The sequence below is a fragment of the Leptidea sinapis genome, chromosome 23 (assembly GCF_905404315.1).
Source record: "Leptidea sinapis chromosome 23, ilLepSina1.1, whole genome shotgun sequence".
Taxonomy (NCBI): Eukaryota; Metazoa; Arthropoda; class Insecta; order Lepidoptera; family Pieridae; genus Leptidea; species Leptidea sinapis.
The window spans coordinates 7,925,825-7,952,876 of NC_066287.1; the positions used below are offsets into that span (position 1 = coordinate 7,925,825).

The 27,052-nt window shown below is 37.1% G+C and overlaps 1 protein-coding gene across 1 annotated transcript; it reads left to right on the forward strand.

Annotated features, from left to right (window-relative positions):
* Positions 1-18,022: 18,022 nt before the first annotated feature.
* LOC126971265 (uncharacterized) lies at positions 18,023-20,462 on the forward strand. The gene is made up of 2 exons (XM_050817463.1): positions 18,023-18,267; positions 19,840-20,462. The coding sequence occupies exons 1-2, from the start codon at positions 18,129-18,131 to the stop codon at positions 20,397-20,399; spliced, it is 699 nt and encodes a 232-aa protein (XP_050673420.1). The 5' UTR covers positions 18,023-18,128; the 3' UTR covers positions 20,400-20,462.
* Positions 20,463-27,052: the final 6,590 nt, after the last annotated feature.

The window sequence follows — 27,052 nt, forward strand, 5'->3', positions numbered from 1 at the left end:
ATATAAGGCAAGTGTGTGTGGGCAAGTCGGTCGCGGGAGACCTCGTAGAACATTCGTCGACCAAATTGGGGACGCTTTGGGATGGACGAATTGGGAGAAATGGAAAGGTCCGAAGCACCCTCAACCGGCGGGCACGTATGAAAAGAGCAATGAATGTAGAGGAGGCGCGTGAGGTTTTTAAGGATAGAAGCAAGTGGCATTCTATTGTCTCTGCTTACCCCGAAGGAAAAAGGCGTGAGTGTGTATGTGTGTGCTGTAAAATTACATATATGATAATGCTAATGCAATTTCGGTAAATAAATAATGAAAATATTTCAGTAAGCAATATTGTGGACAATAGGTATATGAAATGTATACCAGATTACTAAAATTACGCCTTTAAAGAACGAATGATAGACACCCGTGAAATATAAAACCTCCACTGCACTATGACATAATTTTTCTAAGATTGTCACACTAAAAGGATACTAGGGTATTAGTCATGCCCATCGCGCCAACGACCTGAGAAGAACGGGCGAAAGAAACTCAGCGAGTTTCCTTTTTTTTTTATAAAAAAAAAAGGTTACAATGAAATTTCGTACAATTAAACTTATTATTTAATAGCCTGAGGTCTTTCGCTCCATTCCCAATTTGTGGTATCACTAAGAAAATTATTTATATTATAGTAAGTAACCTTTAATAACCACACAAAGGTTTTTTTACAATCCTTTGGAATTTCGTAATACATTTGTTTTGAATATTTTCTGGAATCTTAAATTAAAATCTAAAAGCATACACATCGCCCACAAAGCTCAAAAGCTTACTAACTCGACTATGCCGAGTAGTAGGCATTATAATTGTATGCCTGTACCTGGGGTTAACATTATGGTTGTGAAAGTTTCTAAGAAATTCACTTATATGCCTATGTAGGTACATACATTACGTTATCAAGAATATTTTGAGAAGCAACAGTATTAGAAAAAGGAAAGAAATGCTTGTAAATGACCTCACCTGGGGATCAATGAGCATTTTAACGGAAACTGCTAGTTTTTTCTTGCAGTGTGATAGAGCATTGTGTTTAAATAACTCTTCTCTTTGAAACCTAGATGTTTCACTGTTGTCCATCATATCGTATGTGTCCTTAAAAATTACATAGATATTATTATTTTGGATAGAATTTAGGCTGCTGTAAATTATAACGTTATAGTTATTATCAATTAAAAGCTGTTTTCCCGAACCGATACGGACCTTCAAGAAAAGAGCATACTCCCAACCCCTGGTGGTGCGGATATCCATGGGCGGTTGCTTCTGCACATTCCAACATGTGAGCCTTTTACCCGTTTACGCCCTCTTATGTATATGTTACGGGCAAATTCAAAAATCCGGGCACTATTAATAATGGCTGGTCTGTATTCATAATGCCCGACTCAATTGGACAATGTAATTAAAACAGCATGATTAATCACTTTTCCCGGCCATTATGAATAATGCCCTCTTGGGCAAAGTAATAAAATAGGTGAACTGTTGTGTTTTACAAATCAAATCAAATCAAAATATTTTATTGCAAGTCACATTTTACAGCAGGATGGTTGGTACATTAATGGGTAGACAATATGTGACGCCCTGCAAGGGCACAGCAACGTTATACATAAAATAAATAAGTCTTATACATTCTTATACTATATTGTAACTAATTCTCACACTTGTAATTAAAAAATTCGGGTAAATCGTAGAAGCATTTTGAAACTAAAAAAATTTTAAGATGTCTTTTAAATAGAGAAGGCTTCTCTTTATTTTTAATTTCGTTTGGGATGTGATTATAAATTTTTATTGCCATGTGGTGAGGGCTCGATGACACTAATGACATACTTGTTTGGGGAACTTTTAATTTGTTTAAATTTCTATTATTTCGCTTTTTATTTGGTAGTGTTGAGTATAAGTCCGAATGTTTTTTAACAAATTTACATGCTTCTAGGATGTAAATTGATTTTTGTTAATTATATGAAATTAAACTTACAAAATTATTATGAAAAGTTAATAAAAAATAAACTATTGAACATAGTAGTTAAAAAATAAACAGTTAAAAATGTTAACAGTTAACACAGTTTGTTTTTTATGGAATAGGAGGACAAACGAGCGTACGGGTCACCTGGTGTTAAGTGATCACCGCCGCCCACATTCTCTTGCAACACCAGAGGAATCACAAGAGCGTTGCGCGCCTTTAAGGAAGGTGTACGCGCTTTTTTTGAAGGTACCCATGTCGTATCGTCCCGAAAACACCGCAGAAGGAAGCTCATTCCACAGCTTTGTAGTACGAGGGAGAAAGCTCCTTGAAAACCGCACTGTGGAGGACCACATCCAGATGGTGGGGAAGATAACCTAACTTGTGGCGTGTCGTGCGAAGGTGGAATTCGGCGGCAGGAATCAGGTTAAACAGCTCTTCGGAACACTCCCCGTGATAAATGCGGTAGAAGACACACAATGAAGCGACGTCTCTACGCAACGCCAAGAGATCCAGCCGCTTACAGAGCACGTAGTCCCCGGCAATTCGAGCTGCTCTACGTTGCACGCGGTCAAATGGATCGAGCAGATACTGGGGTGCGCCAGACCAGAGATGACAGCAATACTCCATGTGTGGCCGGACCTGCGCTTTGTAGAGCGCTAGAATGTGGGCCGGCTTGAAGTATTGCCGTGCTCTATTGATGACGCCCAGCTTCTTCGAAGCCAATTTGGCTTTGCCCTCCAGATGGCCACGGAATTGGCAATCGCTCGAGATTTCGAGACCCAGTATTCCGATACTAGGCGCGGCTTTAAGAGAAGTGTTCTCGAAGAGCGGTGATACGACAAATGGGGTTTTTTTAGTGGTAAACGCGCAAACTTGAGTCTTCTGGGGGTTAAATTGGACAAGGTTCAATTTACCCCATTCCGCGACCTTCTCGAGAGAAGACTCGGACTTACCTACTTTTATTTTGACAAAAATATAACTTAAGAACAATAGTTTAAAAATTAGTAAACTGAGAAAAATCAACAAAAACATCTAATAATTAAGGACTGTGCAAGAAAGTTATTTAGTTTAGGATTATTTATTCAGAGTCTCTTCGAGCACATTCGCAGAGTAATATCAACTTTTGGAACATCGTTGATCGAAATGACCTTTTCTTTACACACAGTAAACTGATTTCTGGAGTACAGTTGATTTAAAATACCGTGTTTAGTTCCAAGTTTGTAAAGTTTTTTTTTCGACAGATATAATAATAGCAAGTATATTACAACTATCCGTCTTGGCCCGATCTACATCTGGTATCCTTATTCGAACGCTTTGGCCTATTTCTGCAATAGCAAATTTTGCATTTGAACGCGCCAACCTTTTTTCAGCTTGCTTATCAAGTGATTCTTTATCTGCGTTACGAGCCTTCCGAATTTCGAAAATTTTTTTCTTTCGTTTGATTTTGCGTTGAGTAAAGATGGAGTCTTTTCATTATCAGAATTGCTCATATCGGCAGAAGTCTGTTGATCGGCTGCTCTCGGGTTTTTATTTATTATGTCCAGACTCACAGTGGGTTGCTGATTTTCTGGTAGACTATCAGCAAAATGTTGTTCCAGTTCAGAAGAAGTCTGTTGAACGTCTGGTCGAGGGTTTTCATTTATTATGTCCACAGTAGGTTGCTTTTTATCTAGTTGAATATTGGCAGTTTGTTGTTCCAGTTTGGAACGGGGTTCAGGTTATCCTGATTTGCTATTTCTACTGAACCTAGCCAATCACAAATTGGCTATGACGGGGTTTGCCGTGTACAATTTTGACTTCTTCCCACATTTGGCATAGTTCGACAATAACTTTATTTACGAATTCCCTACCATTATCACTGTGCAAAATGCATGGAGCTGCAAATATTGTGAAGATATCCAGCATATGGTATGCGACTTCTTCGGCTTGTTTTGTTTTTAATGGTCTAAGAATCACAAGCTTGGTGAGGTGGTCTTGATACACCATAATAAACTTAAAATCATTGTCTGCTTGTGTTTGCATGTCGATTAGGTCGACTTGGCATCGTGAGTTAAATTCACTACTTTTTATAGGCTTAACCACTAGCCCTTTTTTTGGAATACTTTTATTTTTTGACATGGTTCACACAAAGCCAAATACAACATATTACAACTCTTTAGTAATATTTTTGTACTTCAGTTTGAGCTCTTTCATCATCCTATCTCTACCACCATGACCGATAGAAATATGAGTTTCGTGAATATATATATCATATGTTTCTTCCAAATAACAGTAATATTGAATTGGTTCATTGTCATTTTTCACTGGTACGATTAATTTTTGAACTGTTCCCTTCACTATATCATACCTCGACAATCGCTGAGTTTTGCCTGCTATCTTGTCTATTGTCACTTGCACTTTGGTTAAAAATGAATAATATTCTTCGTGAGAAAATAACTGAGTGTTTTTCCCCTTCGTTAATTTTAATTTATGAACTTCTTTAAAATGTCTTTTCATATCCATCAAATCCATGGATGCCAGGATTAAATGCGAGATAAACGTACTCAATGCACTCACGTCTTATCGTTTCGAAGTATTACTGCGAACTAAGACGTCGCTGAGTGCGCGTGCGGCCCTCCCCCCGCACGTACGCGCCCCTGCCGCCGGCTGCGGACCAATTTATCACATTGCTCGGACCAAGTGATAAATTCAAGCTATCTCAAACTATATTAAAACAAATGACTATTCGAATGCGCTTAGTTTAAGCCTATTTGAATAAAGTTTACTTGATTTTGTGGCATGCGCTCAAATGGAAGAAGCTCAGTACAACAGTACGAACAGTACTAGATCTAGTAATGGTTTTTAATACATGTATATATAATGCAATAGTAAAGTTCAGGTTTTTATGCGCGCACAGGGCAGCGGTGATCACTGAACAACTGGTGATCAAAGACCTTCGCTATATCCAGGCCCACTGCCCAGCCTAACCCTTACTTTTGATAGACTCCGCCCACATACAGGCACATAGATATGTGTGAGGTATACTAGAAGATTGCCCGCCGACTGACCATGGCGAAAGCCGTACCTACTGTCGGTCGTTGATCAACTGGTGCCCCTCTAGTATACCTACCAAGAGCTGGCGGTTAATTATGCTCTGCATGATTTTGGAGAGCAGGGAGGTGATGCAACAGGCCTGTAGCTAGCCGGTTCCGAACCGACTCATATTTTTTGGATCGGATGGACGAGGGCTGACTTCCATGAATCACGGAATACGACTTTTGAATAAACGCGTTAGCAACGGTGTCAACTCTGAGGCACACGTTCTAAGCACAATGGGAGAATTGCCATCCGGCCCGCTCGACTTCATTACGTCCAATGAAAACAGAGCTCGCCGAACAGTTTTCTGTCTGAAGTGAAATTCAGGTATAGAGCTCTAACACCGCGGGATGGTCGGCGGTGTTTTGCCGTAGTCGTGAAAAGGCGTGTTGGAGGCAAAAGGAGTGCAGAAGATAGGCGTTTCCTTTTGCCGTATATATAAAAATAGGTAGATATTATTTATGTTCTGTGTAGAGTCGCTTTTTTGGACACACTAAGGGTTGAACTTTTCTAATTGATACTTAATACCTTAATAATTAAAGGTATTTATGAACTAGCAAAAAAATAAATACAGTAACAAAAACATACCGAGTTCAAATCGCAATTTAAAAAAACTGACCGCACTTCTATTTCTGAACTTGGCCTGTTATTACGTTTTGAATATTTATTCAGGCAACTGTGTGGTGAGATATTTATAAGAATAAAACATAAAAATCCTGTAAAAAATAGTCATTAAATTATTATCGTGTTAGTTACCAATGAGCAGTTGTAATTATTCAGATATTATAAAACCAATACTATGAAAGACCCACCAAGTTCTCCTCTCAACATTATTAAAAGTTGCTTGTATTGTATTTTGAAACTGTTATATAACTCGCTTTAAATATGATTAGTATAATATTTTTATTGTTATTATTAATACGTAACATTGATAGAATCACACTCGTGTACAATAGTTATAGCTGTCAAAAACTACAAGTAAAAAGTATATAAGCTGGTTATTTCTTGTATGTCAGTGATGCTGTGCTATGAATGATAAATTCATAATCTCAACAATCCGTTTGAAATAGCATTTTCATGATTATTTTCTTTCAGAATAGTACCTCTTGTTATTAAAAATTATTGTTTCAATTTTATCTGTTCCGTTTGTGATGAAAGATTGCTTAGAACTAAATATTATCTGCTGCCCAATTCCATCTTCGCACCGCACACCATAAATTTAGATTTCATCTTTATCATCATCCACATATCCTGTGGGGTTCCTCCAGGGTTTGATTTTTAAATAAGTTTTTGCAACTCATCTACCTACAGCCAAACTGTGGAATGAATTTTCTGTCGCATTGTTTCGAGGACGATACGACATGGATACCTTCAAATGAAAGCGTGTACACATACCTTTTTAAGTAGGTGTCACAGGTAGGTAGAATGGTAATGATGCTTGTGTGATTACTGATTCCTCTGGTGTTGAAACAGAGAGAGAGAGTTGTGGGCGGGGGTGATCACTTAACATCAAATGACACGTTCACATTATACAGACCATATACCTACAGATGCCAACCCTGCTATATAATATAGTACTGTATTAGAAGCCCGACTTCTATATTTCTGAAGAAGGTATATAGCAGATGAAACTACTATTTTTCTGTCTCTTCCACAAAAGCCAATATTGAAGAGTTGAAGTTTTTCTATTTCTTAAATGAATAACAGTGTTAATAATTATATTGGTACTACAAGACCATACTACAGTTGAAAAATGGCAACAACGTCTCGGTGATGCAGAATTCAGAAATATTTTAAAAATAATATAATTTTTGCTCTAAATTCAGGCAATATGACTGAACTCAATATCATTGTGTAGCTAATGACATTATATTATAAATTAAAATGAATAAGCCTATGAAATAATAACTATTGTATGATTGATGTTAATTTAAGTTTGCTTGGGATGTATATCTTTTTTTAGTATAGTACAGTATATTATAATTGTTACAGAAATTAAAACGTGAACTGGCTATGTATTCCACTATAAGTTTGCATGCCTTATGGGTTAGGATAAGAGCACCTGTTAATTATAAGCCAACAACATCTTATTATTCATTATCTTGCAAGTAAAGATGATTTGATTTGAAATATCCATCTATACAGGACGTATATTTTCTGTGATAAGGATAACAAATGGCGAGATGAGCGAAATAAAGCCAATCTAAATTTAATTAGAACCGAGCTACATAATGGTATTTTGCAATTTAAATTGCAAAAATAGCAATGCGGAATTCTAAAAATAAAAATTTATTATTAAAGCTATTTTAAGTAGCAAAAAAATATTCTTATAAGTGATAAAGTAGGTACCTGTTTTCGAACCTCCTAAATTTTTTTCGTCTTTTCGTTATCTGCTATTTTTTGTGGGTAATTATTTTAGTAATACTATTTTTGACAGAAAAGGGTTGGCCAAACTAAGGGCACACTAGCTGACTCAAATCAAAATCACTTTATTCATTTATGTCAAATAAATGACATTTATGAATGTTTACCAGTGGGAGGCTCTTTTTGCACAGGGTGGCGGCTAGATTATGGTTACCACAACGGCGCCTATTTCTGCCGTGGAGCAGTAATGTGTAAACGTTACTGTGTTTCGGTCTTAATATCTTATGTCTCAAGGTGACGAGTGCAATTGTAGTGCCGCTAAGAATTTTTGGGTTTTTCCAGTGCGAAATTACATTTCGACAGGGCGTATCAATTACCATCAACTGAACGTCCTGATCTCGTCTCGTCCCTTATTTTCATTAAAAAAAAAATGTCGAATAGTTAATAGCGTCTGTGGCGCAATAGGTTGAACCGTTGACTCTCACCACGGAGCCCCCGGTTCGATCCTCGCCAGTCACGAAATATTGTGTTTTCAGTTTCATCTGTACGTTTATGCAACGCTTTATTAGGTCGACAAAGCTCTGGTGTTACAAGATTGTATAGACTGCGGTGATCATTTACCATCAGGTGACTCTTGAGCTCGATTATCCTCCTCTTCCGTAATAAAAACCTCCACGTCTCGGGACGCCCGACAGTAAGTGATAACTTAAGGCGAAGAGTAAGCAGAAAACACTAAAACAAGGTGTTTATAGACAAATTTTGTGGTGAAAATATAGCATTTGGAGCTATAAACACTACTTTATCATATTACACATACCCTTAAGTCTTGCTTGTAGGTTGCTCATGCTTGCTGTTAGTTAAACTTAACACTCCAGAGCTATTATGAATTACCAGTTTTGTTTGCAGTTAAACAAGTTTTTTCTCGGCATGATGCATTTGTTTAGTATACTGCTCTCATAAAAGTTGTTCTTATAGCTTTTACTTTTTTGTGTTGGTACATTTATTAAGATAAGTAATCAATAAATAATATATAAATTTTTACACGCTGCAGCCAGGAAAAAAGCCAAGGAGTTAAAGTACTTGCTTGTTTGGATTCGGAATGGAAAAATTTATGTTAGGAAATCTTCTGACTCAAAATACATTTTGATCAGAAATGAAAAAAGTCTTGAATTAATGAGTTAAAACATCTTATTCCTAACGGTACACTTTTTGCAAACGATACTTATTTGACTTTTCTTTTTGTACAAATGGCTATCTCTCTATATTACCAGAATGTAAGAGGTTTAAAGTCTAAAACGATTGATGTGTATAATGCTTATTTGTGTAATAATTTTGAGATTGTATGCTTAAGTGAAACGTGGTTAAATGTAAATATCAACTCTTCTGAATTATTCGATGATCGGTATTTTGTAATGCGCAGAGATCGATGTGAAAATTTCCTAAAACATTTAAAAAAAAACCATGGTGGAGGTGTACTTATGGCAATATCTAAAAAGGTTGAATATGTCCTGAGATGCGATTGGCAATCCGATTTGGTGGAGAATTTATGGATTCAAATAAAAGTAGATCCTGTTACTACTATCAATTTATGTACAGTATATTTACCGGATTACCTACCCACCAGCCTATATGTAGAATTTCTTAATAAATGTCAAAATATTATGAGCAGCCATCCAAACCATAAAATCTGCATTATTGGTGACTTTAACTTGGGTAGTATGATGTGGTCGAACCAAACAGGACTTCCTCTAAGCCACGTGTGCGAAAAATCTAGAGCATTGTTTGAGTTTTTCCAGCTGACTTTATCAAAACAACTTAACTACATTCCTAACCACTTAAATAGAATCTTGGACTTGGCGATAACGGATTCCCCTGATACTATCTCACTAAGTCATACCATTGCTGTTTGCCGCTTAGACTCACACCACCCTCCCTTTGAGCTTACCCTACTTAGTGGTCGAGCCCCGTTGCTTGAACTCAACAACTCTATAACTGAGAAACTCTGTTTTCATAAGACCGATTACGAGAGCTGTAATAGGGAAATTCAAGACTTTGATTGGGAGCAGTCGGCTTTGCAACTTGATTGTGATGAGTTCGTTCATTGTTTTTATAACACTTTGTATGAAATAATTGAAAAGTACACACCCAAAACCAAAGTACGCAAAAAATCTTATCCCGTTTGGTTTTCTACTGGGCTAATAAAGTTGCTAAAATCTAAATTTAAATTTCATGTCAAATTTAAAACTTACGGTAATCCAAGAGATTATGATACTTTTGCAATGTTAAGATGTAGAGCTAAGGTAGTTTTTGATCAATGTTTTCGCACATATTTAAATCGCATAGAGTCTGATCTGGCTATAAACTTAAAAGCGTTTTGGCGTTACACTAAAAATAAGAAAGTCACTAATGCCTACCCAAGACAGATGAGTTACAATAACCGATACGCTAATGATGGCCCTGGCATTGTGAACTTGTTTGCTGATCATTTATCGTCGGTTAACTCTATGAACGCTAATAGTAATGTGAACTATATTCCTAACTTTCCTCCTTCGGTTTTTTCAATCTGCCAATTTTCAGTGTCTCTAGAAAATGTTATTCAACAGCTTAAATTCATTGATTTATCGAAAAATTCTGGCCCAGATGGTATACCACCCATTTTAATTCGTATGTGCGCTGTGAGTCTCGCCAAACCCCTCGTTCTTATTTACAACAAATCACTACAAAATGGAATCTTTCCTGCTTTATGGAAGATTGCTAAAGTAACACCAATATATAAGACTGGGGACAAAACAGATGTCACAAACTACCGCCCGATAACCATTCTAAGTTGGTTCGCCAAAATCTTTGAAAGGCTTGTGTATGCACATGTCTTTAACCATCTGAAGCCCTTCTTAAGCTCACGTCAGCACGGTTTCTTTGCGGGTCGTTCAACTGTTTCTAACTTACTGGTATATACTTCATTCTTATGTGACACAATTAACGATAAGAGTCAGGTTGATTCAATATATACAGATTTTGCGAAAGCTTTTGACTACGTTCACCATTCAGTGCTTTTATGTAAGCTACATCACCTGGGAATTCATGGTAATATTCACAGATGGCTCACATCTAATTTATCAAATCGTACGCAACTAGTTGCGTTGAGTGGCTTCGAGTCAGTCCCATTTCTTGCTAGCTCTGGTGTGCCTCAAGGCTCAAATCTAGGTCCTTTGCTTTTTTTGGCATTTATAAATGACTTATTATCCAAAATTCGATGTGAGTGTCTGGCGTACGCCGATGATATAAAAATATTTCGTAAAATAAACGTTCCAGAAGACTGCTCATTGCTGCAAATTGACATCGAGACTATTTGGCAGTGGTGTAAAAGTAACCGCATGAAAATCCAATTGTTCATGATTATTTTATCGACGGTAATGTTTTAGATCGTGTGAATGTGATAAGGGACTTGGGCGTCATCTTTGACTCGGATTTATCCTTCAAAAGCCATTACGATGATATTTGTTCAAAGGCAAATAGGATGTTAAGCTTTGTTATTAGAATCGCCAGACCATTTAATCAGGAAAACTCCTGGATATTATTATACAAAGGTTTAGTGAGAAGTATCCTGGAGTATTGCTCAGTGATTTGGTCTCCCATTTATAATGTTCACCATGATAGAATAGAGTCAATTCAGCGGCGGTTTGTAAGAGTTCTCTGTAGCAGGTTGGGTGTTAGACATAAAATTCCCGAATACCAGAGTATTCGGGAATTTAACGCTTTAGCGCTTACGTAAATTTAACTTCCATAGTCTTGATAAACGGAGATGGGTATCTGATATGTGCGTCTTACATAACATTGCGAATGGTTTTATGGATAGTCATCTATTAAGTTTGATAAACTTTAAAGTTCCAACACGATCTGTGCGTATTCCATGTTTATTTTCGATCAATTCCTCAAATAATAATGTATCGCATAACAACCCGATTATGAGAATTTGTAGAGAATTTAACGAAGTGTGTGCTGATTTTGATATATTCTTTACAAATGTAGACATTTTTAAAAATACTCTTTATAAAACTTTCTAGTTTATGTAAAATAATTTAATGTTTAACTAAATTTCGTTATACTGTAATTACTATTGTGTCCACTTATTAATTTTTTATGTTTTTTTACTGTATTTGGTGAATGATGTGTACAATTTTAATTGGATCTCAGGATCATAAAAATATGCTGTACTTGTTATTAGATGATAGTTTTATCTTGTTATCTGTTATTGTACCTACTTGTAAATAAATAAATAAATAATGAGGATTGTAAGCAATTAAACTATTTGCGCCTGTTAAAATGTTAAATTTTCGACGCAAGAATTTTGAAAATATTGGCTTTGTTACATTGGAGCCGTGAACTCATATCGCTCAAGGTCGCCGGCATTTATTGTCGCCTTAAACTAATCTAAGTTGAACTATAGAAAAGCTTAAGATATTATTTAAATTGTATGTATGTATATTAATATGATAATATAAGGAAAATGTATTTATTAATAAAATCTTGTATTGAATTCAAATATATTTTATTCTTAGTTACAATTCTTCAATATGTACATAAGAATTTTGTGTATGTATAATATTATTACAAAGTATCATTATTTAATCCTATTAAAGTAATATTTAGCTAAAGGCCGGAACGCATTAGAGCGGCGCTGCGCGTCGCTTCACGTCGCTCGACGGTACCTATCGCACTACAACTGCAGTAAGCGGCAGCTCGCGTCATTTCTATAGCAGTCCGCATGCGAGCAACATTACAAGATGAGCCATGGTGACGAGTTTTTGGTCATTATTTCTTTAATGTGTGCAGAAGAAGAATCAATTATGGAAGAGAAAAAAAAAATATAGATGTCAAAACTCAAAATCAAAAAACTTTATTCAATTAGGCTTAAACTAAGCGCTTATAAATCTTCACTATAAACATATCTTTTAAATTATTGAATCTATCGTAATATTCGGAAACAGTAGAGCTCTTTTGAAGAACACATGAGAAACACAACGGTCACTCTTTTTTAATCAGTAGAGTATTTTACAATCGCTGCAATATACAAATTAAATTAGTTTGTATGGGTATGCATCTAATATATGAATAAAATAAATTAATAATTAATTACATTAAAGTAATAAATTTTCAAAGTATAATATTTTTATTTAGTTACCAAAATTAATTAAATTATATGACAAAATTCTATAAACTTAGCAATTAACAGTATGCATACTGAAGCGACGCGCCGCGTCGCGGCGCTGCGTGTCAAAATATTCTCTCGGAGGCAACTCTGCCGCGACGCGCAGTGCAGCGACGCTCTGGTGCGACATGTTCCATACAAAATGGTTGAAATAATATTTTGACGCTTACTGCCGCGCAGTGCAGCGCTGCGCAGCGCCGCGCTAATGCGTTCCGGCCTTAAGTATACAATAAGTAACGAAATTTTTAAGTACTTAGTAATTGTAAAGACGGCATTTACAATGAATTATTGAATATTTACGAATATGGCTGCATGAATGGAACCAAAAAAAAAAAAACGAATGTAGCAAACGTCATAAAAAATAAAACAGAGCCATTTGAAACAATTTTCTTAAAACCATTTTAAAGCCACTGAATTATAACGGTTAAAAATGTTTCGATTGAAATTTTTCTGACGGAAGTATAGCGTTATGTAACGAAGCGGCTTACCCTCCCATAAGAAGTAATCAATCACTTCAAAAATCTCAATGCCTAATAATTTAAGTACATTTTCACACGAGTCCTAAGTTAAAAAAAAACAATGTAGGACCTAAATTAATAAAAACAACAAAAGAGCTGTCTCATGGATTATAAACATAAAATATATAAATATCATCCAGCAACCAAAAGTAGCGCTCGTTCACGAGACTGGCGCATGAACCAGCCATCGCCTCCCTCGTCCAAATTGTAGGGAAGGCAAACAATTCGAAAGGTAAAAAAATATCATATAAAAATAACTACCTATATTGTTCAGCCAGAACGATTTGACTCGAATGAAAAATTAATAATATATATATATATAATTAATAATATCAACTTATTAACTTATTTAATTTATACGCCTAGATAGAGTATCTGACTCTTAGACAACCGATAAAAACAGGCCAGGAATACACAGTTTACACCAAGAAACAAGTCAAACAACAACAAACTTGTTGTATATAAAACTTGTAGAATACTTGTCAAAACACAATTATTTGTTTTTAACATGTAAATTAATATTGCAATAATTGTCTGAAACATTCTTGCGTTCACATTGTGTTGCCAACAAGTATTTATAGAAGTATAGTGGACCCAACAGACGTTGTCCTGTACACACGTCTTAAATTTGCAAAATCTGTCCAGCCGTTAAGAGGAGTTCTTATTTATATGGACGGAGAGAATTATATTATATAGACGGAATCGAGAATCTAAACCAATCTCAAATTCACTGAAACAAACAAAAAAATCATCAAAATCGGTCCAGCCGTTTAGGAGGTAGTTCAATTGTGAATCTAAACCATCCTCGAATCCCCTTGAACTCACACAAAAAATTTCATCCAAATCGGTCCAGCCGTCTAGGAGGAGTTCAGTGACATACACACTCACAGAATAATTATATATATAAAGATTCATTAGAAATATTAATCTCGGCTTATATTAAGATATTCGCTACTATTATAATCGTCTCGCAAGCATGAGTAATGCATTAACTACATTTTACCTTTGATATCCGATGCAAATACAAAGAAGAATGTGAGTCACCAGTAGCTGGAAATCTCAAATAAACAGCTAAGTAACAAAAAAAGCGCGTACGCCTTCCTTCAAGGCCGGCAACGCTCCTGTGATTCCTCTGTGCGCCGTGTGCCGCGGTGATCACGTTTCACCAGGTGATCCGTGCGTACGCCTGTTTGTCCTACTTTTCCATAAGAAAAATAATTGCTCTGCTGGAGGGATGGCTTCTCGATACTGAGAAACTAAGAAAAGTATGGTGCAACTTTTTGAAGCAAATTCTCCAAATTTACTGGTCTCATTCTAACAAAATTTCTGAATCCACTTCTGTCTTCTATTCTTAAATCATTCAATAAGGAACGATAGAACCTTTCTTGCTGTCGTCTCCTCAAAAATGATCGCGACCAGTACCTGTGTGGATTTCTTTAATTTCCTTCATTCTGTATAATGTACAAGTATACTGCACTCATGAAGCAAAGTTCCGCAGTACCTTCAGTTTCTATTGTCTGTACCAGAAGTCAATTATGTTGTCAAATTCATTAACTTCTGCACTGACATGTCATAAACAAGTTTAGCTACAAGCCGACAACAAGTATAAAACATGAGATCATATACATGTAGACAACTAATAGGTGAGAAACAATTTCATCATACAAGTTTCATACAAATATTGTCTACGACAAGTTTAATCTTTTTGTATTTCGATAGCATTGCATACAACTTGTATTTGTAATTTGCATGAAACTTGTCAAATACGTGTACAATACCTTGGTGTAAACGAGGGGTTAGAATATTAACGCTATTCTAAGAAAACACATAATTACTTACAAATTAGTAATCAATACAATCTTTGGTACCTCCTCATTTTAACGATTTAACAGCACGATAATATGTGCCCAATATTATATTTGTCAATATGTATATGACGACCTGTATAGCCGAGGGGTTAGCGACCCTACCTACAAAGCTAGAGGTCCCGGGTTCGAATCCCGGTAGATGCAAGCATTTATATGATGAATATGGATGTTTGTTTCCGAGTCATGGATGTTTAAATGTATTTATGTATGTTTATATGAATTTATGTATGTGTAAGTAAGTATATTGTATTAAATATATCGTTGTCTTGTAACCCATAACACAGGCTATATATGCTTAACTTGGGGCAAGATAATTTGTGTAAAAAGTGTGTCCATATTATTATTATTATATGTGCGTTAGCTACTGGTTTAATATTGAAAATACTGAGGAGATAATTCCGTGGCTGACTGTTTACGATTTGTCAATTGAAATCGGTTACAGCAACATTATATCCGTTTTCCTTTTCTATTTCCAGTAGAGACGTTCTTTTGTCTCGCACTTTGTAATTCTATAGAATAAATACCTACTTACGTACTGCTCTAACGTACCTGACGCCCCCAAGCCTGCTTTGGCCTTTGAATGTTTCAGCGCGTACTCTCAACCTGGCTCCGCTTCGTTGGGCAAGCCACAGGGGCAAACTCAGTCCGCACTATTCCCTCGTAACGCTACGTTCCTCGTTCCATCTCAATGGACAGTCTTGACCTAGTTTTTCGGCGAGAGCTTCGATATATTGTGGGAATTATTGATGCATCATGTTGACGTCTAGCATTCTACATCCACTACGAGGAAATTCTTGCCCCGCGCACCCACTTTGTTTTAAGAAGAAATTACCAGCTGCAATTTTCCCGAACCGATACGACTCATGTTTAGAGCATTCTCACCTTACCTGACCTGCATTTACCAGTGGGAGGCTCCTTTGCACAGGATGCCGGCTAGATTATGGGTACCACGACGGCGCCTATTTCTGCCGTGAAGCAGTAATGTGCTTACATTATTGTATTTCGGTCTGAAAAGCGCCGTAACTAGTGAAATTACCGGGCAAATGAGACTTAACATCTTATGTCTAAAGGAGACAAGCGTAGGTAATTATGTAGTGTCGTTCAGAATTTTTGGGGTTTACAAGAATCCTGAGCAGCACTGCATTGTAGCAAGTATCATTTACCATCAGCTGAACGTCCTGCTCCTCTCGTCCCTGATAAAAAAAATCTGTTGCCTGGTTTAGCGGATCCCCATGGGCGGTTGCCTCAGTACTTCCCATCACATCTTGTACAAAAAAATATAGCGATCCTCTTTCGATAGCTTTTTTGTAGCGTGAATAGGACGTAGGTTTTGACACCAATCTTAGCTACACCTCTTAATAACCTACAATAAAGACCAATTTTTGTCTATAGTAAGCTGCTGTGCGTGACGTGGTCCGCCTGAACGCTTTATATATCTATATCTATATATATAAAAATGAATTGCTGTTCGTTAGTCTCGCTAAAACTCGAGAACGGCTGGACCGATTTGGCTAATTTTGGTCTTGATTTATTTGTGGAAGTCCAGGGAAGGTTTAAAATGTGAATAAATATGAAAGTGTTCGGAATTAAATAAAAACAACAATTTTGTTTTTCCTTTGATGTGTCCCCCGTCGTTCGATATTAGTTTTGTATGGACATATTTTCTATGAGAGAATTTTTTGACGCACGGTTTGACAGTTCTGCTGAGAAAGAATTTCATTATAACAACAACAAGGAGCATATTTTACGAAATAATTCTTGATTTTATGAAATATTATTGAACAATTCATAAAAAACAGTATTTTATTTACTAGTAGTGCCCCGCGGTTTCACTAGCGTAGATACCGATAACCTACTAAGTCATAGATTTATTTATTTTTCATATAATATTTACTTTGTTATTATTTATTGAATTCGTTTCTTTAGATTGACATTTAAATTCGTTATATCTTTTGAATGGACTGTCCGATTATAATAATTTAAAAAGTATTTTACAGGTATTGAAACGGTTATAAAATATAATGGGATATAAGTATTAATACAAAGGTATGAATAATATGGTTTAATCATTGTCAGCACTTTTATTAACTCTTAAAATCTAAAAAAGTAGTTAGTTTTTTTTATGGAACGAGCGTACGGGTCACCTGGTGTTAAGTGATCACCGCCGCCCACATTCTCTTGCAACACCAGAGGAATCACAAGAGCGTTGCCGGCCTTTAAGGAAGGTGTACGCGCTTTTTTGAAGGTACCCATGTCGTATCGTCCCGGAAACACCGCACAAGGAAGCATAACTACAGTACAGTAGTTGGACATATTATGGTATTGCAGACTTTGATTGCGGATTTTTGTAGATATTGATACGTTCTTTATTATTCTACAATATTTTTTTCTCTATCATGACTAGTTTCCGCAGCACACGCAACGAAAGATTTTTATGACAATTTTTTTCACACCTTGGGCTACTTATATTATTTCATTTTATTTAGGGATTCCTATTTTTGATAATGTAATATAGCCTATGTAACTCAGTAAAGACGCTGCTTTCACCTGGTGAAATAATTTTTGAAATCGGTCCCGTAGTTTTTGTGTGCAAGCCTTACTAACATACATACAAAAACACAAATGTTTCCTCTTTATAAAATTAGTTTAGATGTACGGAAAAACGTCTGTCGAGTCAGTTAGTACGCTATATCATGTTTTTTTATGAAAAACAATTTTATTTTCATATAAGTAAATAATTATTAGCCTTTAATAGATCTTTTATCAGATTTATATTGTGTGAAATACGCAAACTTAGACGCTATGTTGAATGTGCAACCTTTTTTAACATTCGTATTAATTGTTGAAATAATACACATTACACATAGGTAAAACGAGTCGAGAATACAATTCAAGCCACCGCGCACCGGCTTAACCGGTTTTCTACCTCAGTGAACAGGCAGCCAGTCGTTGAAACTGTGTGTGTATGGGACAACGAGTTCGCTCGAGTTGAGCGAAGCTGTACGAGGCCGCGCGACCGACCCCGCACCAGTCGTCCCTCGTTCATCTTACGGTGCGCGTGTAAATACTTACGATCCGTAGCTAGAACTGCTTGTTGTAATAACAATAACATGGAATCATTCATAGAAGCCGTCCGAATGCATCCCTGTCTGTGGAATCCATTAACACCTGATTACCGCGAAGCAATCATGAAAGAGAAAGCTTGGCAACATGTTATAGAACACTGCAATAATAAAGCTATAAAGAATAGTGAGTTATATTTTGTTTTATAAGTAATTGTATTCAATTGAGTGTTAACTGTAAACATGAGATGCGAGTATTATTGACAATTTAGGTATTTATGATTACAAGTAGTTTAGTAATAAGTACTTATAAGGTTCATAGGTAATCAAAGTACCTTGCAATTTGCAGAATTATTAACTACAATATTTAACTGGTTTAACTTAAGTCTGAATAAATACAAATTTTGCTACACTATAATTGTTATTGTACCTAGGTAGGAGTTATCATTTAAAATAGCTACGATTGACTGTGTTGGTAGATAAGAAAACAAAATAAGGCGCGGGAAAATGAATTGTTTTCAAGTTCTGTTGTAAAATAATATAGGTACAGTTGCAAAGTACTTCATTTGTTGTACTTTTTTTAATGAATTCCATCTATTCAATTTTGTAATAGTGATATCCTGTAATTATATATAGAATACGGGTAAACATATTATTATTGTAATAAAACCAATGACGTATGTATAGAATGTCATTGAATAAAACGAATAATAACAGACTTCACCCGGCTGTCAGGTAGTCAAAATAATTAATTATTCTCTTTATAATGTCATTATTCTATAAATCTTTATACCTGTATAGTGACGTTTAATATTATTCTGTACGTGAAACTGTGCATAGATACATAAAGGTAGGCGTTCAGTGACACACTTTAGAATTTATTGTTTTATTTGAACGGGTTTCCTGTTGGGTAACGGCCGTTTTCAAAAACGTATCTCTGGTTATGGATACTTTGATGTCACTGTTTAATGACAAGATCTTATCTATCCATAGTTATGTCCAATATAGTTTTACGGCCGTTTTCAATAACCTATCTATCCTTAGTCTAACTTAGGTACTAGAGGCAGACAAATGTATCTTTAACGCTTACTTACATTTCAATAACCTATCGACAGATAGCATTGGACTATCGGCCGTTTTCAATAACCTATCTATCCTAAGCTTAACTTACTAGACGTAGACAAATCTATCCTTTTACGCTTACTAACATTTCAATAACCTATCGACATAAAGCATTGGACTATAACCAATGATATTATATACAATAAAGGTAACTATAATATTTGATATAACTATGGCTAGATAAGATCTTGTCAATAAACGGTGACAGCATAGTATCCGTAACTAGAGATACGTTATTGAAAACGGCCGTAAGATACACAATAGGATTCGGTAGATAAGTTCTCTCTATTTTTTGTAACAATAATTACCTATTAATTTTTTTTAAATGTCAGCGATTCCTACTACGGTGTAATTTTTATTTTGTAGGCACGAGGCGAAATCGAGAGCATGAACTAAACTAAGTAAACTAATTAAAAATTAGGAGGTACTATTATGATTATTATTATATTTCCGATATTTTCTACGGGTTTTTGGTAGCTGGATTGTAGATTTAATTTAAGAGCTTATTTCGATGGAAATTTTGAGAAAGGTCGACCTATGTGGGTCCTTGACTTTCCACGATTAGATCCAAGATTAACTCAAAGTATGCAAATGGCAATCATGATAAAAATAAGTTGGTATGTTTGATTTATTTCAGTTTCCATTGCAAAAATGGAGTGGAAGAAACTACGGGACAACCATCGCGATGCACTCAAACGGGCGAAATTAGGAAAAAATAAATTATTACCAGCACAAATAACAACATGGAAATACGCGAAACTCATGCAGTTTCTCGAACCCCACATGAAATATAGGATAACGGAGCATATAGAGACTGACACAGGCCTCACACCCAGCAACGATAACCTTGAGACCTTCAATACTACAACCAAATCAAATAACTCAACTTGTAGCAGCCCTTCCACAAAACGTAAACGTACTGAAGACTCGGAAAACGCACTCCAACTATTCTTCAACTGTATGTATCAAAGCACAAAAATTATGCCGAGCTGGATGCAAACTGAAGTAAAAAAACGAATATTTAACACCATTATCGATGCAGAAGAACGGCTTGGCAACAACCACTCAGATGAGAAAAATAATAGCAAAGAGCAATACCTAGAAGAGAAATATGATAGCAAAGAAAAATACCTTGTGCCTACAGATGCTTTCATAAAAACTGAAGCATTTAGCGATGACAGCTGCTGTGGTAATTAATTAATTATGTAGCATTAAGATTAGATTTTAGGCGAAAGTTATTAAATGATTTTATTAATATTAGACTTATCGAAATTCATTAAAACGCATAATATTTAATAGGTAGGACCTTTGTTCCTGATTCTTCAAGATGGGGCGGAGAATGAACGTCCTCCGCTCCACTTAACGTTTCGACATCTCGGTCAGTCACTTCATTTCAAGTGTTTGCCCTTTACTATTTAACAGATTATAAAAAGTTTGCTTCTGGAGTGTTCATCGGAGGCGAGGACTGTCATTTTTAGTTTCTCTTGGGGAATCCGTCTGGGGAGATTTCTCTGATTGTTGCTTCTTGGTCGAACAGAGGTAATCTATGATCCTTCCTCCCAAAGATATATTGATTTTAAAGATTATAATTTTGATACATGGTTTGTTTATTGGCACACTTAACTAAAGACTTGGATTATACGCACATCAAAAAAGTCTAAGCAACATGTACTAATTTAAATTTTAATATGATTTTTCGCATTAGAACGTTGTGTTTTATTTTTAAAATAATATTTTTAGGTACCTACGATGTAAAAATAACAGCTGTTGTCTTTAAAAGTTCTTTTAGTGACAGAAATTAACAATATTCGAATATACTGCAAAAACTAAGGTACATAAGCAACTAATTTTAAAAAAAAAAATGAAATTTCTAAAGAAAATAAATTTATTGTGAAAGAATAGGATAATTTAATACAAAGTATGGCCTTCTCTGCTATTCAGAACTTATCGGCAACGATTATTCATTGAATTAATGAGACTGTTTATGTCATCTTGCGGTATTCGCTCCCAATGGAATTGTAGCAAATCCTTCAGCTGTTGGATTGTTGTCACTCCGTCCAAGTCCTTCAAAACACGTCTCTGGAACATGTCCCATGCGTGCTCGATGGGGTTGAGGTCTGGCGACTGTGCAGGCCAGGGCAATACCCGGACGTTCTCCGTTGCAAAGTATTGACTGGTTTGCACAGCTGTATGTGAACGCGCATTGTCATGCATTTACGTAAAATCGGAGCCAAAGGTTTGTACAAATGGATGGACATTAGGTCTGAGAATATCTTCAACGTAATTTTCAGCGTTCATGTTTCCATTTACAAAAACGAGCTCAGTTCGCCTGTTCTTCATAATACCCGCCCATACCATAACTCTTGAGCCGCTGTATGGATGAACTTCCTCAATGCACCTGAGCCTTTCAGTATTTCCGGGCCGACGGTACACTCGCACCCTTCTTGTATCAGGCCTAAACCCGTATCGCGACTTATCGGAAAACATAATTTTATCCCATTGTTCCTGGATCCATGTTCTGCGTTCTCAACACCATTCATTTCGACGAGCGCGATTCCCATGACGTATCGGTGGGCACCTAATTGGGCGTCGAGCTCGTAGGCCGTACTCATGCAGTGGATTTCGCACAGTTTGGGCACTTAAATCAACACCACTTGAATTTTGTAGCCTCAAACTTATCTCTCGCGCGGTTAACATCGGCTGGAGTCTTGCAGTGAGTTGTATGTACCGGTCTTGCCGAGTAGTTGTACTCCTTTTACGACCTGAATGCTGTTCAGCGGGTTTCCTTGTATTGTTGTAGCGCTGCCAAAGACGACAAATAACACTTCTATGAATGCCAAAATGCCGAGATACCTGACATTGATTACTTCCCGCTTGCAACATCCCTACAGCTCTTTGCATTTCATTTGCCGTCAAATGACGTCTCTCTATGACGTAAAGAATATCTAACAAATCAATTTTGTCGCTTACTTTATTTAAATGGTTGGTAAAATTATAAAATCAAGACTAAACGTAGCAATAAAAACGCAATTAAATTCAAATAAATCCCCTTTCATTTAATTTTATGAAAAAAACAAAACATAATCGATTTTTTTTTACAACCAGCCAGCATGTCATCAATAACAAAAAAGTTTACATACCTATGCACTTTGAGTGAATAAAGACTTAAAAATTTATTTATATAAATGGTAAATTTGTTATATCATGCATGTTGCTTAGACTTTTTTGATGTGTGTATATTTGATCGAAAATTCGAAGATCAAATATTAGATTGATTATTAATTTCGGCCGTATATGGTATCGGTTCGGGAAAACAGCAGCCGGTGGTTGATTCCACAAAGTATGCGAGGCAATAAATTTCTTGCAAAACGCGCGATTGTAGAATGCCAGAACCCAGACCTCAACGTGATGCAGGTGATATTTGCCAATGTCCTAATGTCCAGTGGATTGAGTTCGTCCGCTGGAATCAACTCGAACAGCTCCTCTGAGCACTCCCCGTGATAAATGCAGTACAAGATGCAGAGTAAACTCTACTCAACGCCAAAGAATCAAGACGTTCGTAGATGACTTGACCGTCGATGATACGAGCCGCTCTTCGTTGCATGGCGAGCGCCCACCCAGAGGCTGAATTTGCGCCATAGTTGCAGGCGGTGGATTATAGTGGTGTACTAAGTACACCAAGCTTTTTAGAGGCCAGTTTGGCTTTCTCTTCCAAGTGACCACGGTACTGAACATCGCTTGATTGTATGCCGATATAGGCTGCAGCAGTAAGAGGAGTAATCTCGAATCGAGAGGATACGAAAAAAGGGAGATTAGCGGTGAACGCACAAACGTGTGTCTCTTTAGCGCTGAATAGGACTAAATTTTGTCGGCCTTATTCTTATCATCCTCATCAATGATGAGGATAATATGATATGGAGGACCGCCACACATCCACATGATGAGTCATCATCTGGATGTGTGGCGGTCCTCCACAGTGCGGTTTTCAAGAAGCTTTCTTCCACGTACTACAAAGTTGTGGAATGAAGTTTCTTGTGCGGTGTTTCCGGCACGAAACGAAATGTGTACCTTTAAAAAAAGCGTGTACTCCTTCCTTAAAGGCCGGCAACGCTCCTGTGATTCCTCTGGTGTTGCAAGAGAATGTGGGCGGCGGTGATCACTTAACACCAGGTGACCCGTACGCTCGTTTGTCCTCCTTTTCGATAAAGCATAGTCTATTTCAGACACCAGCTTGTTCTGGTTCTCTTCGATGCTATCGCGGGACATGTTGACACGGCCGGTTTAGGAAATATCCCTGTGCTGTCTACATAGAAATAAAAACTGCTGATATGCAGAAGCGCCTAGGAGATCAGCTTTCTCTTTCGCGACTTGTTTACATGACCTGCATGAAACTGCATGTTGGAGGAGCCATCCAAGCCAACAAATCATTTATATGCAGATTGAAGGGTGTTGAAGATAAAAACAACTCCAGCCTTCGAGTTCACGTTATATCCGTCGACAACAACCTTTATGCTGCGCCCAGCGACGATTCTGGTATTACCCTTTAAAAAACTCTCGAGAAGCCCAAATTATGATACAGTCGTCTATCGCATGTCGGACCTTCGCTTCATCTAGATTTAATGCCATGCCTCTTCCTAGCTTTCGATTTCCGCGCGCCATCTACCTGTTAGATATTCAAGTTCACCAGCTGAATTTATCAACTGTGGATCCTCTGGGTTTACAAAGAGTGGTTTATTACGCTCTCCGCGATTTTGAACAGCGGGGAGGGCGTAAGACTAGGCTTGTTTTATTTCGCCGAAGCCGAGCTTTTATAGCGATCGGATAGACGAGGTCTGACTTCCATGAGCCCGAAACTATGGCCTTAATTGTTAGTCTTTCCACGTCTGAGAGCTGAAAGACACAAATCCGTAGAGACACTCTTAGACGAGGCCGCAGCCGATCCAACAGCAGATCAAAAAGAAGTGGATAGGCCACACACTTCCATCTCTAGTGACCTTCAAGAAAATAGCATTGATACTCCCACATTAAGAGGGGAAGCTTCCTGAAAATATTGAATCAAAAAATTTTTTGCTAGGTTCAATTTAATTTAAATGATGTTGTATAGATGCATCTATGTGTGCGGGCTGCGACCCGGCGTTCATCGCTACGATACAGCTGACAATAAATTAGTGTGTTACCGACTTGCTTGTTTCACTGACGTACGTTCGTGCGCCCTCCCGTTACTTGACAAATACTCAACAGTGGCGACGAGGTATTCAAAATTTGTGGAAATGTCTACGGGCGTGACTTTCGGCGTTCTGTCGACCTTCGACCATCTCTCACAAGAATGGGACAGCTACAAGTCGCGTTTAAATCAATGGTTTATTGCTAACGACATAACCTCAACTACGGACAAAGCGACAATTAAGCGGAGGGCGATTTTGTTAACATCGTTATGTGAATCATCGTTCAAATTAGCAAGTGACCTGGCGTTACCCAAGAAGGTGGAAGAATTAGGATACGAGGAGTTAGTGAAACTACTCGACGATCACTTAACACCAGGTGACCCGTACGCTCGTTTGTCCTCCTTTTCGATAAAGCATAGTCTATTTCAGACACCAGCTTGTTCTGGTTCTCTTCGATGCTATCGCTGGACATGTTGACACGGCCGGTTTAGGAAATATCCCTGAGCTGTCTACATAGAAATAAAAACTGCTGATATGCAGAAGCGCCTAGGAGATCAGCTTTCTCTTTCGCGACTTGTTTACATGACCTGCATGTTGGAGGAGCCATCCAAGCCAACAAATCATTTATATGCAGATTGAAGGGTGTTGAAGATAAAAACAACTCCAGCCTTCGAGTTCACGTTATATCCGTCGACAACAACCTTTATGCTGCGCCCAGCGACGATTCTGGTATTACCCTTTAAAAAACTCTCGAGAAGCCCAAATTATGATACAGTCGTCTATCGCATGTCGGACCTTCGCTTCATCTAGATTTAATGCCATGCCTCTTCCTAGCTTTCGATTTCCGCGCGCCATCTACCTGTTAGATATTCAAGTTCACCAGCTGAATTTATCAACTGGTGATCCTCTGGTTTTACAAAGAGTGGTTTATTACGCTATCCGCGATTTTGAACAGCGGGGAGGGCGTAAGACTAGGCTTGTTTTATTTCGCCGAAGCCGAGCTTTTATAACGATCGGATAGACGAGGTCTGACTTCCATGAGCCCGAGACTATGGCCTTAATTGTTAGTCCTTCCACGTCTGAGAGCCGAAAGACACAAATCCGTAGAAACACTCTTAGACGAGGACGCAGCCGATCCAACAGCAGATCAAAAAGAAATGGATAGGCCACACACTTCCATTTCTATTGACCTTCAAGAAAAAAGCATAGATACTCACACATTAAGAGGGGTCGCTAGCAGCGTTATTCCATACAAACGTATTCCCCTTTTTTCTCCCTGAATAATGCTTCTAGAGAGGAGATTTTTCGTCACTAAATCTAGATATGCTAAAGCGATGTCTGTAAGTTTTGTTTTTTTCAATCAACTAACGACATAAGAAAATATGACTCTTCAAACATCGTAGAAAATGCGATTTTTATACCGCCCTGTTCAGACGAATACGTAACAATTTTTAAAGGTTTTTAAGAAAAAAGGAAAACGTACCGACATAGACTCGTTCTTCCTGAAAATATTGAATCAAAAAATTTTTTGCTAGGTTCAATTTAATTTTAATTAATATTTTCGAAGATATTAAGGATTTAAAATATATATTAATAAATAAAATTTTCAGTAGGTAGTGAAAATAATTACCCAAATCCGAGTAGAGTCAAAGCAAAGCAACGTTACAAATCCGTGTATGAATAGCCAGGGTCAAAAACTAATTATGAGCGAGTACGGAGTAAGTTGATAAATGAAACGGGATTTGCGGCGTGCGCGCAACCAATCATACGCATTACTCACACAAAACACCGGCTATTCACGCCCACATAGATAGTTATGTTTCGGGCGCAGCGCGACAGCGATAGTTCAAATACCTATTTTTCAAATTACACTTGACCCGGGTCCCCTCATAGAGGCCGGCAACCCATCTCTTGACATTAGCGTTTATGAGCGGTTGCCTCACCACTCTCCATCACGAGAGCCTCATGCCCATTTATTTGCCCCCTCTTATAAATATATGATGGGTGTGATTTTTTTTATATCTAATATATAAAATTCTCGTGTCATGGTGTTAAACATTGAACTCCTCCGAAACGGCTAGACTCTCATGAAATCTTGAGTGCATATTGGGTAGGTCTGAGAATCGGACAACATCTATTTTTATCCCCCTAAATGTTAAGGGTAGTCCACACGATTTTATTTTTATTTATTTTTTAAATTTGTTTGATTATGAGTCAGCATTAAAAAATACATACAACTTCAACTTCTTTTGTATCGCGATTTTAATATCGGCAATACAACGTTTGCTGGGTCAGCTAGTAATACTATAAAAAATTCACAACAACGCGGCTTGTTCTGATACCGACAACAATACAAAAATAAATCGGTTCAATTTCTATATTTATGATTGTACCACTATATTTTATGTTCAAATAATTATTTAAGTGTCTGTTAGAACCTAACACATAGATTGACGGCGGCTATCGAAAGCAAGAGAGACGGCTATAGCAGTTAGCCTGGATATAGCGAAGTCGTTGATCGTATATGGCAGAAGGCGCTTCTCTCTAAACTTGCATCATTTTGACTTCCCGAGAGTTCATTTTAGAGCCTCGATAGCAAAAATATCTGACCTAGGTAAGTTGTTTCGATTTTCGATATCATTTACAAACAGGCTCTCTTCTAGCACAGCTAAAGAAAACTTCAAA